Source organism: Anser anser (genome assembly GCF_964211835.1).
Source record: "Anser anser genome assembly, chromosome: 6".
NCBI lineage: Eukaryota > Metazoa > Chordata > Aves > Anseriformes > Anatidae > Anser > Anser anser.
The window spans coordinates 23,516,394-23,531,354 of NC_139726.1; the positions used below are offsets into that span (position 1 = coordinate 23,516,394).

General features: G+C 39.5%; 2 protein-coding genes across 8 annotated transcripts in view; one reads left to right on the plus strand and one right to left on the minus strand.

Moving 5' to 3' along the window:
* Positions 1-14,961, minus strand: part of LOC310901464 (uncharacterized protein) — a 425,578-nt gene that overhangs the window by 119,686 nt on the left and 290,931 nt on the right. For 3 of the 7 annotated variants that reach the window (XR_014585827.1, XR_014585828.1, XR_014585829.1), the window contains one exon: positions 6,584-6,786. Coding sequence is in view for 3 of the 7 variants with exons in the window: in XM_083841083.1 (XP_083697209.1) it covers positions 6,766-6,786 (21 nt within the window). In the remaining 4 variants the exon portion in view is untranslated. Of the gene's footprint in view, positions 1-6,583; positions 6,787-11,707; positions 11,758-14,961 lie in introns of those variants that run through there. The other 4 variants (XM_083841083.1, XM_083841082.1, XM_083841081.1 and 1 more) reach the window with 2 other exon arrangements.
* Positions 1-14,961, plus strand: part of LOC310901465 (uncharacterized protein) — a 102,824-nt gene that overhangs the window by 86,627 nt on the left and 1,236 nt on the right. The window contains exon 6 of the mRNA XM_083841084.1: positions 8,725-8,843. The gene's annotated coding sequence lies outside the window, so the exon portion shown is untranslated. The remainder of the gene's footprint in view (positions 1-8,724; positions 8,844-14,961) is intronic.

Consider the following 14,961-nt stretch of genomic DNA (forward strand, 5'->3'; position numbering starts at 1 on the left):
AAGGAAGCAAGAAATGCAGTGAAAGGCCAAATTATGTCTTGTATAGCCTCTGCGATGTTTCTTTCATTTGAAAGATTTTGGCAAGTGATAAGTAATCAGCATAACTGTCTTGGGGAATAGACAGATATTACTATATCTATTATTAAAGATGGACAAACAAAAGGATGGAAGTGAGGCAAATCAACTGTGTGGCATGAATCAGACCTGTAGAGAGGTTATCATTAAAATGAATCTCTTCCTTGTTCTGTTTACCCAAGCTACTTTAACACTGAAATTAAGTATATTTCAAAAATAAAGCATACACAAGCACGAAGAAATAATTTTGCATTGTCAGGAGAAAGACATGAGATCTGATTTGACAATGCTTTTACATTTCTAATACTTGTCATTCTGAGGTGTATTGCTGGATAGACCAGGATTTTGAGATGCGGGCAGGTTCTAACAATAGCTAAGTTTCTGTTATTACAGACATTTTTTCAGCAATTAATTTGAGTGCAGGTAGGGATCACTCTTTCAGAACAGAAATTCCTGTGGAATATGCTATAATGGTTGACTGTAGTCCCTCAGATATGCTGGCTGTGCACTGTGGACCAGTTAATTGACAGAACAATTGTTCCTTCCCGCTGTATCTTGTCCTTTTTTTTGCTCTGCGGGATGCAGCTAAAGTTCAATACAGTCTATGCAAAGTCTGCAATTGATTTCAATGTGCTATGAATCTATGGTGATTATGCTGAATGGACACAAAGCAAAGCATGTTAGTCCCAAATGATATTCTGCTACAGTCTTGTGTCTTACAGAGGAATCTTGTGGAAGAAATAGATAAAAATTGCAAAAAGTACCACATTAAGAAGGCTAGTTCTCTGGCTTTCATTTGATTCTATCCTTTCAAGCAGAGGAATGCCTAATTTTATATGGCATGCAGTAAATACTGGTGTTGAAGTAGAAACAGGATCAGAAAAAGTTGTGTGTTCTTGGCTTACTTAGAGATAAGAAGGAAAGTGATGTCAACTAACAGTATTGGCTTTTGAGTGCCTACATGTAATAAATAGGCAGTTTCAGTCATGTTACTAGAAAATAGATGACTTCCTTATAGAACTATATCATAGTTGGCACTCTTTCTCTTATTATAAAGAAACAAAGGATGGATCTGGCATGAAGCCTATACTACATTTTACCTTTAATGGGGATCTCTTCAGATCTGTTTTAGGCAGACTTGTGGGTTATATTGCAGTAAGCTTCCATCTTTATTGCTTGTTATGAATGTGAGCTTTATGGAAAACAGGACTGTCAAGCTAACAGTTTTGTGCACTTATTAAAATTTAACCCCCTTTTTTTTTAAACCTGGGACTAGCTTAGTAGTCTCCACACAGTATGCAAGCTCAAGAAGTGAAAGCACGTGAAAAGTAATGTGCATTTGGGTGACTAATGTCAAATGTGTGTGGTCTGAGGATGGAGCAGCTGACATTTACGTGTTGGCTGTTCTGTTGGCTGCCTTCACTCAAAATAGGTGTTGGATGTTCCCATTCCAGGTTGGATGTTGAACCTTGTTGCCGGCGGGTGCTGGCAGAAATGTTGCAGCCCAGCCCTCGCTCTTGGGCAGGCTGGGTGCTCGGTGCAGGAGGTGCAGCAGGACACTGGCCTGGCTCGCCCGCACAGAGGTGCCACCAAGCTGCCATAAGCCAGTGCGCTGTGGTGGGTTTGCCCCAGCTCCCCTGCTGGCTTTTGCACGGCTGAACCTGAGCGAGCTGGCTGTGTTCTTAGAAAAATCCCTCTGTTACTTGGAACATGCTCCTTGTGTTTTCTGATGTTTATTCATCGCACTGGAAAGGAATGCGGTTATATTCGCATTGGGTTCTCCCTGGTGCTCAGCCACTGCTGCCTTTCTGTCCCTGATGTTTTTTCCCTTCTTTGGGCTGAGCGCTGGCTCCTAGGCCGCACAGGCCCGGGCGCCCTGCGTGTGCTGTCACCCCTGGCAACGGCAGGGCCTCCCTGCCGGCACGCCGGGAGGGCGCTCCCCGCCGACGGGCGCACGTCGCCCGCGCCACCCGCGGTGTCTTTGACCCGGCCAGGCTTTGTTCGTTAGCGGCAATGCCGCTAATGAAGTTGTCGTGAACTTCTTCGTGGTTTACAGGATGGGAGATTTTTGGAATTGTCCATCATTGGATTTATTTTGTTTCAGTGGATTTTGCTGACATCAATAGAGACAGAATGAGGCCAGTACTGAATTCTTCTGAAAATCTGTCTTCTCAGGAGTTTGTTTTTCCCTGGTACACCAGTAAATAAATAAATCTGATGCTCCACAGTGATTTAGCTTCTTAAGAAACTCCAGCTTAGTGGTGGTCTTTGGCTTCCAGAGAAGACCTGGGTTTGCTGCTTGCGTAGCTAGGTTGGCAGAGAAGCAAAAAGGTCGGTTCATGGTCCACCCATCTAACAGCCTCACTGGGAGAAGGTCAGTCCAGGTTGGACCTGAGCGTGCCCTGGATCTGTCAATCCACTTCATCTAAAAGCGTTAATTTGTATTTTCTCTCGATATGTTTCTGCATCCAAAGTGCACTTAATAACAATGCTGGTTTCAAATAATACTTCTGATAAAGTGAAGGACTTTGAGGAAAAAAACATGGTGATGCTAGGCAAAGATGGTCAGCTATTTCTGTTCATGTCTGTGTCTTTGTAGAGACAACTCGAATTAATGGAACCCCCTGGGAGTGTTTGAACACAAAAGTTGACCCACTGAGTATTTTGCCATCTGCTTTCTTTTGGAAGAAATATTCCAGAGAAAGTTGGGAAAAAGTCATGAGTGCTTTAAAACTAGTATTGTGATATTATTTCCTGAAGATTTATTGCCTTTTGATGGCAGTCTTTCAGCAGAAACTCATGAGTAGTTATGTTGTGAAGGAATTAGGAACTTTTGTGGTTTGTCTTTAATTTACAAATCAGCAAGAGTATATCTCTCTGAGGTGACATACAATCTTGCATAATTTACATTATACGACATGGCAGCTTTCTCCTACGTGCAAATTGCCCTCCAGGAATGTGACAAAATGGCAGTCACTCACATTTAAGTGTTGGCTTACACCACAAAATTTAGATCCAACTCCAAAGGTTTTTTAGAGTTGCGAGTGGTCCCATCAGAAAAGAAGAGATCCAAAAGCTCAATTAAAATCAAATTTGAGTATCCTCTGTAACTTCAATTTGTTTGGTTATAGGGTTTCAGTTGGCTCATCTTGTCTTTCAGTGTAGCTTCAATTTTGATAGCCCTTTCCGTGTTCAGAATTTCTTTGTTTAGAAGCATCCTTTTGCTTGTTTAAATCCTTCCATATGACAATACAATTTTAATTTTTGTTACATTTTTTTTTTTTTTTTTTTTTGCTTCAGGATCTGGATAGTGCGTTAAATATGCATATTTATGTTGGTTCTCTTCAACCTTAGTGCCTACAAAGTTCTTAATTAGGAGAATATTTTCCTATTCTATCCTGGGAATAGTAGAATTCTAAAATAATTCTGTAGATCTAGACTTACTGTGAGGTTTTATTTTGGAAGAGGTTATTCTCTTGGTGAAAATACAACCTTCATATCAATTTAATATTCGGCCTAACTCCTTGAATCCTGTGTTTATGGCAAAGGATCAAGTCAATAAGGCTTTATGACTTTGTCACACTAGAGTCCTTTCCTCATTCAAGGAATAAATCCCAGGCTACACAGAAACCCATTATGCATTCTTGATATGTAAACCATTCCAGAATAAAATTTAATAACAGTAATGAAACTAAATCAACATGACAAATTTCAAATAATCCACTGGAACGTTTTTTTTTTTTAATCATCCAGCTGTTAAGACAAACTGAAATGGCAGAATCATGATGTGCAAAGTCCTACAGAATAATGCTATGGATTTTGCTGCTGCTGCAGCAAGAAACAACCTTTATCAAAAAAACATCTGCTGAGTTCCCTTTGCAATCACTGGCAGCTGAGACCAGTGCACAGTAAATTACTCTCCCCATTCTATCAGCCCTCTCCTTTATTTCTCTGATGCAGCATACCAATTTGTACTCCTGTGCACTGGTAGTTGTTACAATATTTGCACTGTGTCTATGCTTGCTCTTACATTTATAAATAAAGCGCTAAAAAACAACAGGGAAAAGTCCATATACTTCCAGTTTCCACCCAGGGCTCTTGCACCTTACATATATTTAAAAGGAGATTAAAACTAGATTTTAATCCAAAAAGTACCTGTCTCCAGTGCAGCTTCTGTGGTAGAGAACATAATCTAGATAATGAATATGATTGGCCAAGTTTTTGATCGGTTCAAATCAGTGTATATTTTGCACCTGGCCTGGTTTTCACTAAGCCCTTTTTTATCTATTGTTGGAAATTTTCTGAAAGCTGCAGGTCTCCATCGGTGTGTGCTACTGGAGAGCCAGCTAACAAAGGCTGTGTTAACTAACAAATCATGTCCCCAGAGCGGTGCTGGTTGCTGACATGATGGATGGTGCTGCAACATCAGGTAGGGCCCTACTTAGAAGAAAATACACACAGCCTTCAGGGGCTCGAGAGACTTCAGAAGGCCTCGCACATTGGTTGCATGTCAGGACTTCCTGTGGAGAGGAAAAGCCAATCCCAGTTTGCAGGGCCCACAGAAAAAGAGAGAAAAAAAACCAACATCTTTCTAATGTGCAGTCAGATAGCTGCTAAGAATTGAGCCTGCATACATCCAGTCCTCATTTTCTCTCTCCCATGAACTCCAGTCCTACATCTGTTAATCGTAGCCCTAAATAATTCAGCAGGGAGAGGTCTGTGAAATGATCTGGGTGAAATAGAAAAATCTTTTTTTTGTGTGTGTGTGTGTTAATGTCTTCATCCAAGAAGAAGGTTGCCTACTAAATTTAATTGTGTTATGGGTGAGAACTTAGAGGTAACATAGGACCATCAGAGAGGGCTAGCACATGTGGATGGGTTTGCACTGCCAGTGGATATCACAGAGAGTATGGAGAAACCAATCCCCATGAAAATCAAACAGTTATGCTGTAGGTAATGATCTAATAGATGAATAAATATGTAAGGTGGCGGTGGTGGAGACCCCGGCCATGTGTCCAGCCCATGCCCATCACTTAGACATGTTTCCCGTCAGCTCTCTGGCAGGTTGGCTGGGGACTACCAAAGGCAAGAGCAGCATGGGGCCCAACTGCCAGGCTGGGTGCTACTAGTGGGTCTGCAGTGGCTCACATGCTCCTCCAAGGGGTGGCAAGCCTGCTCCTTCCTCGAGGGAAACCCTCGAGAGTTCCTTTCTGCTCGTGGAACAGACTGTTCCCCCCGTGCCTTCACCCTTCCTGTTTGTGTGCTACTTCCCTAAGTTTCATAGGTAAAAACAACTCAGTTCCTGATAGTATTTTTAATATATATGGTCTGCAACTGTAAAGGGCTATTCCCTATTTATATCATTCAGTGTTTTTTAATTACTTGATGTTCTTTCGCCTCAGTGGAGCCTTCAGCTTGTTGTGCTTGTGGAGCTATTTATATTCTGCTTTGCCTTGGGACTACTTTCAGAATCATTGGTATTCAACCTTTCCTAAGAAAAGTCTTTAAGCTCTGGAAGCAAGCAATAAAAAATAGAATGCACACAACACAACAAATAATACTAGTTGCACCAAATCCTATTAATTATTTTTAAATGTCCTTCAGCTCAATTATGGAGGAAACTATTGGCCTCTTGGCTTAGAATGAAAGCACAGAGGCTGTGTGGTCAGCTGTGGTCATAAGCGTTCCCCTGAGCTCTGATGGGAATGGAGAACAGGCTTGTGAATTCTGCCCTCACTTTGTGCAGAAGGTCAATGTATCAGAAAATAGCCAGGCGAGCAGCTAGTTTCAAGAGCTTTCATGCAGTGGTTATGAATCTTATTTTATTGTTAATGCTCCTTTTAAGTTTGACATTAATCTCCTTATTGCATTACGTACACAATGCTATGAATTATTTTTTGATGTATAAAGAAGATTAAGAACACTCCCAAACTGCCTACCCACTTCATGAAAGTATTAAGCAATGGATCCAATGTCTGACAAGACAGCAATCCTCTCCCTTTAATTTTCTCAAGGGAATAGGGAGTCACATGTAGACTGGTCCAGAGCTCTGCATGAGAAAACAATGGTGTGTTTTCTCTTAAAAACAATGAGTCACTGGAACCAAAAAGCTTTCAGAACTGTTTGATTCAGAAAATACTGGGAAATTTTTCTAATTTTTAAAGTGTGTAATTTTTTTTTTTAATGTTCAAAATAATGTTTTCCTTTGAAACTTAGGCTAATAATAGAAATGAATGGTAAAAAGGAAAATATCTTGAAATAAATGGTTTAAAATTGAAAAGTATGTGTTTGATTCATTTTCACCCATTTTGTTTTCAGTTTTATGAATTTTGATTTCTCTTATTTTTCTAGTCTTTCTCCACTTAGCTGTTCATAGTTGTACAGAATCTGAGACAAATTTCTTTGGAGCAAACAAATAAAATCTCATTAACCTCACTGTACTTTGAATGAGGCCTCCTATGACTGACCACAGTGTAAGAGAGAGACATTCACTACTCATGTTACTTGCCTCTTTTGTGGGCTGGTTCGGAGACAGTCCTTGTGTCAAGTATACATCTTACCCTTTGCAGAATGGCTATCGTCTTGGAAAAGGGGAGTTCAGAAAGGATCCCTTGGGTTGCCTAGAACACCCAGGACTTCTTAGACCTCCATCTTGGTTAGGAAGGGCTGAGAAGATGCTGTTCTGCTCACCTGCTTTCACTGGATGAATATCTATATCGTGGGATAAAAGAGGCAATTACTGGTGTAATCTCTGTAGTACAGTTGGTCTTCTGAGTATAAGAAAAGGTATTTTTTAACAGTCTTGAAACACATACAATTTTATTTTAAAATATGCTTAAAATGAGAAAAATATGCACCTAATATGTATCAGTCTAACTCGGTATTTTTTAAATTCTGCTTCCCTGCTTGCTGGTTACAGTTTTGCTCCAACTCATATTGCAGTCACAGTATAATGCCAAATAGAAATGTACAGGTATAGTGACTTAGCGGGCAGCTGATATTCTGTCTGAAGTGCAACACGCTCTTGTGAGCTGCACACTATCAAATTTTGCTGTATGTTTTGCAGTCCCTCTCAAAGCCCATTGCTGTGCTTTTTCTACTCTTGTCGTGATGTCCATGCCACAAATACCCGGCAAGGCGGGGCCTTGTCTCTGCGAGGCTGTCAGAGACCTTTCCCACGCGCCAGGGGCTGCCGAACCCCTCACCCAGTTTCCGCATGCCTGTGGTGGGGGCTGGCTCTAGCTACATGCAGGGACTGGGATGAAACTTGCCCAAAGTCCCCCAGACAGCTGAAACCACAGGCTACTTGATTCGATTTTGGCCAACTTTCATTTCAATCTGGATTGCCAAAGAGGGAGGAAAGCAAAGGTGGGGCGAAGGGAAGCGTGCTGGGAGGCAGAGGGCCGAGCTCTCTTGCAGTAACCCCAGAGGGGTTACTCCATCATGAGAAGGACCATGGCCAAAAATAAACATTCACAGGCCTACGCCTAGCTATGGACTGTGACACCAGTTCAGCCAGCCTTGGATTCATCCCTCCCTACTCAGCAGAATGTCCAGGTTTGACTTAAAATTACCTAAAATTAACTCTGTCTCCAAGCGCTCTGCTGAAATAGGGCCTTTCAACTATTGAATGTCTAGAGGTGTTTTATAATTTATAGTAAAAGTGGTGACAGCTAGAATCTTCATTTATTTCCTTTTTTTTTTTTAAATTTTAATAACAACAACAAAAAAAACTGTGCATGATAAAGGTTAAAAAAAATCTCATTATCTGAATTATTTGAATGCTCTAATTCTGTCAATTCCACTACAAGTGCATCTGGTTAAGAGCCACCATCGTGTGCCACTGGTGGCTGAGAGGACCGGATTGTTGCAGTGCGCGAGCTGTTTTGCAGGCATCACAAGAAACCAGAATGATTTAGCAGACTCTTGTAATATCCAGCTTCTCATTCACTGACCTTCTCTGGAGAAAATCGGGATTTCTGACTACATGTTCTCATGTTTGAAAAATCTAGACCAATAGAGTTGTTAGTTACAAAAAAATCCCTGAATGTTGTTACTCTTGTTAAAATATTCATTAAAGAATGGCTTGAGGTTTTTTCTTAATTATACTGTTATTAATCTTTGAACTCATTTTAATGGATGTGGCATTATTGTTCTCTAACCAACTGAGCTTATAATTCTATTGCTATATTTGTGGTTGGCCAGGCACAACACATTGTACCACACCAACTTATTTACATTATTTTTTTTTCATTCTATTATTAACAGTCTAATGATTTTTTTTTTTTGAAGTAAGCAGGAACCCTGTATAACCTGCTGTAGTTGATTTGTGAAGTATAGAGGAGAAATATCACAGGGCAGTAAAGACCTAAGCTTGTGCAAAAAGTGGGGTATGAAATTATGAAGTCAAACTAGCATTCCTCACTGACAGCTTTCCAAAACAAAAAGTTAAATCATTGTTAAAAACACAAAGCGAAATGAACAATTTTGTGGTTGGCTTTTGAATACAGCTGCCTAAAAAATTCATATATGCAGTTTAAAGTAATTACATTAATTATAACACATGTTTCTATTATTACCATAATGACAGTACACATTTTAAAGCGGGCTGAAGATCTGAACCACTTTCTTTTGCTGTTTTTGCTTCAGAGAAAGCTGAGGCTAGTGTAGCCGTCCAATTTGCAGCCATGAGGACGTGGCTGGACATCTTCCCCACGAGCGGAAATTCCCCTCACACCCTTTGTGCCTCTCCCTCTGCTGACCTGGTGGTAGGTGTTCTCAAAATCGCAGTCGCACAGAACCCCCTAGAGGCAGCCTAACAAATTATCACGAGTGGCGATAGGTGCTTAAAAAAATCAGTTGCTTCCAATTGTCGTAACAATTTAACATCCTGTTTTTGTCTTTCCACAACCTCGGCTCTCTCAGTAGTTCCAAAGCTGCATTCCTACATGTTTTTAACAGGATGCAACAGCCATTTCCTTATTTTGTATGGCTATTTTTATTAGATTACAATTACTTTACATTATGATTGATCAAGGGCTAAAACTCAGCTATTCATTTGATGTTCATATAGTCAAAATATTTCTTTGAAGTTAGAGTTCTTTTTTTTTTTTAAATGATTTTCCCTCAATTTTTTAGACAGACTGCTAAATTAATGAACAATCAGTGTAGCGCAGAAGAGCACATACTGTCTGTGTTCTGGGTGTGCACAATCTTTACTGCTTTGCATGAATTGGGCTCACATTAGAAAGAGATGAAATAATTTGAAACTGCATAAAAATTTTTGTTTTATTAAAAGGACACGCTTGCTTTAAAGAGTACATAATGCATTGTATGCACACCTCATTTATTACTCTGTGCTTTTCTGCTGCTGTAAAACTGCTGTCAAAAAAGATCGTGCTAGCAAAAATATTCTCAGTTTCTGAGTAAAGCTAAATGAAATCAAATATAAAGTTTGTGATACATTAAATCACAAATATAAATATATTCTTTACAGCCAGCTGTTATCTCTAAATGTGCACATTTTAGAATGGAAACATTTATCCAACATGCTGATTAGCAATTTCAGTTCTGAAAAGCCTGATTACATTTAAGATGCAAAAGATTAAAATGACTAAACAGATAATGTTAATAGTTCATCTTCCTTGATGTTTTTATATGTTTAAAATCACAAAAGTTACACCAGAACTTCTGGCATAGTAAACTCACCAGAAATAGTATGTATGGCTGTAATGTATCTTACAGCAAGTTGTAATCTCTTACAGCCAGTGTTTGAAAGAAAGCTTCTCGCTGAGAATGCATGTCTGTGCTTCTTTTATGATATTTACACACACACGTCTAATTTAAGCTACAAAACTACATAATAGATGGTTGTACTAAAAATGCCCCAAAAGAAAAATGTCATTATCTTAATTACTAATAGAACTCTAACTTCTGTGAAAGTTTGTATTTGTTGTTGATAATTCATTTTTCAACCACTCTTCTGTTCTGTGAATAAAATTAACTAAAAAAAAAAAGGTGGTTTTACATTTCATCTAAGATTGAGTTCTGTGATACAGCTCAATTCTTCCATTTTTTATTTTATATTTCTTTTACATTTGAACATGCAAATGTAGAGGTGAAAATATTACTTGTCTTTTTTTATATGTTGGCAATCAGTGGTTCAAAAGTTCACACAAAACCATATGTCCTAATAATATTTATCTAAATCTAAAATAATATGGATCTGTCAAATAGGATCCCGCATGGTAACAAATGATGGAATGCAGGGGAACCCTTAGATTTAGCCTTTTCTTTTTTGTCCAACAAGCTAATGCAATAAGACCAATAATAAAAGGTTGTGTAGTAGGCCAAAAGTCTGTGACAGATAAAAAAGAAATGTTGGAAACCGATGAAGCTTTTGCACAATTAGATTTTTTGAGGCAGTGCTGTAAGGATTGTCCAGGGCCTGTTCAGTTCTGATTGATGGTAAAATCATAACTACATCATATTAGCAGTAGAGTTCACTGACAGGTTACTGCAGATTAATATTGCTACTGCTGTTCACTTACCATCAAACTGGTGGAAATATGAATTGAGCTGCTCCTATAACAAACCCTGCATATTAAGAGGTAGGGTGCTTTACTGAACAATCTCCATTCTGTCATTAGGGAAGGAGATGCAAACAACATTTATCTCCGAGGTATGTAGATATATAGTAACATACTAATTAGTTTTTCCAAAGGACCTTGATGATGCTGACCAGGTAGCAATCATACATGCTTAGTGTTGCTTTGAGGTTTAGTTTGTGATTAAAATGATACTTGCAAATGATAATGAACAATATTTTTCTCTGATTTAAATATCTAATCCCGTGCAAATGGCAACAGCGTGTGATGGATCCATGCTGCTTCTGGAAGGTGAAACAAGGGATATTTGGGGTCCCAGGATGATGGAGGTGCTGCACCCCACCAGACCTGGCTGGAGGTGCAGCACTGGGGTGCACAGCACCCGCAGCCGGCACTCGCGACCCATCGCGGCTGGACAGCTGGGGAAGCCTTGCTCATCCCAGCAGCAGAGGTGATATTGTGTCTGCCTGCAGTCACAGAGAGCCCTGTGGATGTTGTTTCTTTCTTTGCTGATGCTGAGACTTGCTCTGGCAGGCTCTCCTCTCACTAGCACCTCTGGCACTTCCAGGTACCAGCCGATTTTGACCCTCCGCTCCACAAGCCTTGAGAGATGAGCTCCCATTTTCCTCGGAGGAAAACCCAGCTCTGGCCATCCCCTGCACACCCTGTACCTGTTCAATTTCTTCCCTTTACTACTGTCAATGACTGTGACAATTACTGTTGCTTGTCATTCCCAGCTGAGACAAAAGCATACGGACATCGCGTGGTACTCCACATATTTCAGTAAAATCTGCCTAGACCCTCGTATTTCTTTCCTCACAAAACCACAATATATTAGAATTCCTCTGACTAGGGAAAAACACGTAGTTCCATAACAAGCAGGCAGAGTGGTCCAAAAGCCAAAAAAGCCCATTTGATCTGAAAAGGGGTAACAGTGGAGAGGGATCGCTACTGGGTAATTGCAATGAAAGCAAGCTTCCTGCCGCTGGTGTTGGCAACCATGGAAAACAGGAGTGGAGCCTCACTTCTCCTTTGGTCAGCTTGATGAGCTCCTCTGCCTCAGCTTTTCCATCTGTAAAATGAGAATGATCCTTCTTGAGCATGACAAGAAGAAATTCTTTAGTGCTTTGTGGAACTTGGAACAGGAAGTGTACTACTGATGTCCGCAGATATACGAAAACAACTCTCCAAGTGTAACAATAGCATTTGTGATTTTAAAAATGTGGGCATGAATCTTTACTCTAAATCTCAGCTGAGTAAAATGTATTTTTGTCAAGGAGACATGATTTTTTTTTTTATGGTAGGTACTCTGTGATTCATGAGTCAACATGCTATACAAATACCAGAAGGCATAAGTGAGTTATAGACATTTCTCCAGAGTGGCACAGCAGTTCTCCATTACCCAATTCAGTTAAAATATCCTATTTATCATGCTATTTTTTTTTTTAATGGATGGATCCTGCAATTTTTAGCTAAGTGAAAAATCCGTGCGAGGGAACATGATCTTTGGCTGGAAATGAGTTTGTATAAGAATTACAACTTAAGTTATAAAAAAAATTCAAGGAAATGATATGTAATAGTCTCACTGTAAATTATGCGTCTTCAGTGGCATTTAATAGCCTTTCATTTCTATCAGTTATTCATTTATTTTACAAGATGCTGAGATCCTTATGTCTAGGTACTTTTCAATACTATTTCTCTTTGATACAAGTACCAGTTAAATTAAAGTCTATCATCCTTTTAGAAAAGCTTTGGATGAATTTGAGGATATCGGTGGTTAGCAAATTTGTAGTAATACTGTTTATTGAAAAATACCTATCTGACGATCTGAAAAATATTTGGCAGATATGCAAAATGTTTCAATGAGAAAAATAAGTTTTGGAACAGAATTGCTACTTCAATACCACCACTGTCACCATCACCCCCCCCCCCCAAAAAAAAAAAAAGGCAAAAAAAAATAATAATCCAGTATGCAGCCGGGAGTTGATGTACCTACCTGTGACCTGGGAGACCCAGGTTCAAGTCCTTCCAGGAATTTGAACCTGGGCTTTCCCCATTCAGGTAAGTACCCTGGCAATGAGTCATGTTTAGAACATGCTTCTGTTTTTTTTTTTTTTTTAATGTCAGAATATTTTCCTGGGCAAGATGAGAATTCTTTGGGGACTCCTGAAATTTTCCAGCACGGATTAAACCATTCCTTTGACACACTGCTCTGCAGCACATATTTTTGGAAGTTTTTAGGAGACTGGATAAGATTTGAGTCACTCAGAAGCTAAATGGATCACAGGGACAAATTTAGTCATGACATCAATTCAATGACTTCCAAGTTGCTCTAATAACCAGCAGAGTTGGATTTGGCCAGCAGACAGTATTTATGTAAAAAAGCAACATATTTAGTAAGGAGAGGATCAAATGTTCACAGGGGGTGGGAGGGTGGGGGGAGGAGGACATATGGGGGGGAGCTGGAGAGAAGAGAGGGGAAGACAGAAAGGAAAAGGTCATAGCGTGAAAGGGTGCCGTGAATTCCAAAAGTGTCTAATTAGGTTTCTGGCTGTGGAATTTGCCTTTGCCCCAAGCCAAGAAGCCCAGCTGTTTTACAACAGGGCTTTTGCCTCCTAGCAATGACTGCAGACAATGTGTGACCTAAACTGCAAGTGTATTTATAAGGACAACTTCCTTCACTCTTCACAACAGATTCCATAAAATATGTTCAAATGTTATTTAGAAGGTCACATAACTGCTTCAATTTTTAATGTACTTTTCTTGCTTTTGTTGGGCATCTAAACACAATTTTGAAAAGTCCTAAAAAGAGGGGGATGAATTTCATTAAAGGCACTCCTCTGAACTTGTATGCCATTGGACTATTTTTAAGAAGTGTCATTCTTCAAAATGAAATGTTTGATGGAATATTAAATTTGATGAATCATTGCCAGTTTCCATGTTTGTTAGCTTTTATATACCACATTAAAGCATTCATTAATAAAGTGTCACACAACACTGCTTTGATTGAGTCCTAAAAGGTTAATGACTTGATACAGGCTGGTATTCTGAGCTTTACTGTTTGCAGGCGGTTTGTGGTGAATGTGAAGTGCTTTGAAATTGTAACAAAGAGAAATCTTTTATTTTTTCTCTATTTCAAGTCCAGATAGCATTCTCAACCAATCTGGATGCACAAGATGAACTAGACTTATCACCATTAAACTACAATAATTAAACAACAGGAGGTACAGTTGTGAGGAGCAGGGGCTTTGTTTTGCTTTGTTTTTCCTTACATGACGTATTCAAATTTAATAGTAAAAAATGACTCTTCAGGGGATGGGGGCATAGGATATATCCTAAACTGATGCTGTCCGTCTACATCTATTTGTATCTTTAAGCCACCTTGCCAATCTTTTTTGGGGGGGACTGCAGCTATGTTTCCTCCATTTTGAAAGTAATTAGTCAGTCCAGAATTGTTCCCTATTTTCAGATATGCCAAATATTTTTGAAATTGTCAGAAGCTTTCAGAAAGTATGACTGCTGTGGACACATCCATGAGATTAGTCTTTGAACTAGCCAGAATGCAGTCTGGAGGCATGACCGCGATTTTGCCCAGAGCCCTCTTGGTAATGGCCAAGCTGCGTAGACCTGGTCAAGTCCAGACATTTCTATATGCTTAGGAAGTGCTGCATATACGTCACCTGAAAAGTCCACAGCTGAATTGGCAGTATGGGCAGCAAAAAGAAGGGAAATAACATTTCCAAAGTCTGTCCTCTTAACTACACAGTGTCCAGATTTTGTGAAATTTGAACTTTCTTGAGATGGAAATAAGCTTCTTGACAAAGTCATGTGTGAAGTTAATTTTTTTAAGATAGTATTGAGGTTCTGCTCTGAGGGGAGTAGTTAGTAAAACAAATGACTCTAACTGTTTTTGTATGGAAGACAAATCAAAGCATTTCCATGAAGTACCAGGGGTGACCTGCTGTAACTTAACCATTTCCTGAGCAAATACAAGCTGTTCTATTGGGTAGAGGATAGTTCCCATGTTAGCCATTGTACAGAGAAAAATAAAAGTTCATATAAAAGAGCCCACCAACGGTTATATGGCTGCAATTGTTTCCAAACTGAAACAACTTAGTATCTGTTTATGATTGTCAGTATCATGTTATATTGTTCTTGTAGAATCCATAAAACCTAAAAGTCTGCAGTATTGCCACTAAACATCCAGCAGCGGCGGCCGGGAGATTTCAGAGCAAATGCTTTTAAAAAGAGGCGAGGTAAAAGCAAAAGTTAATAAAAA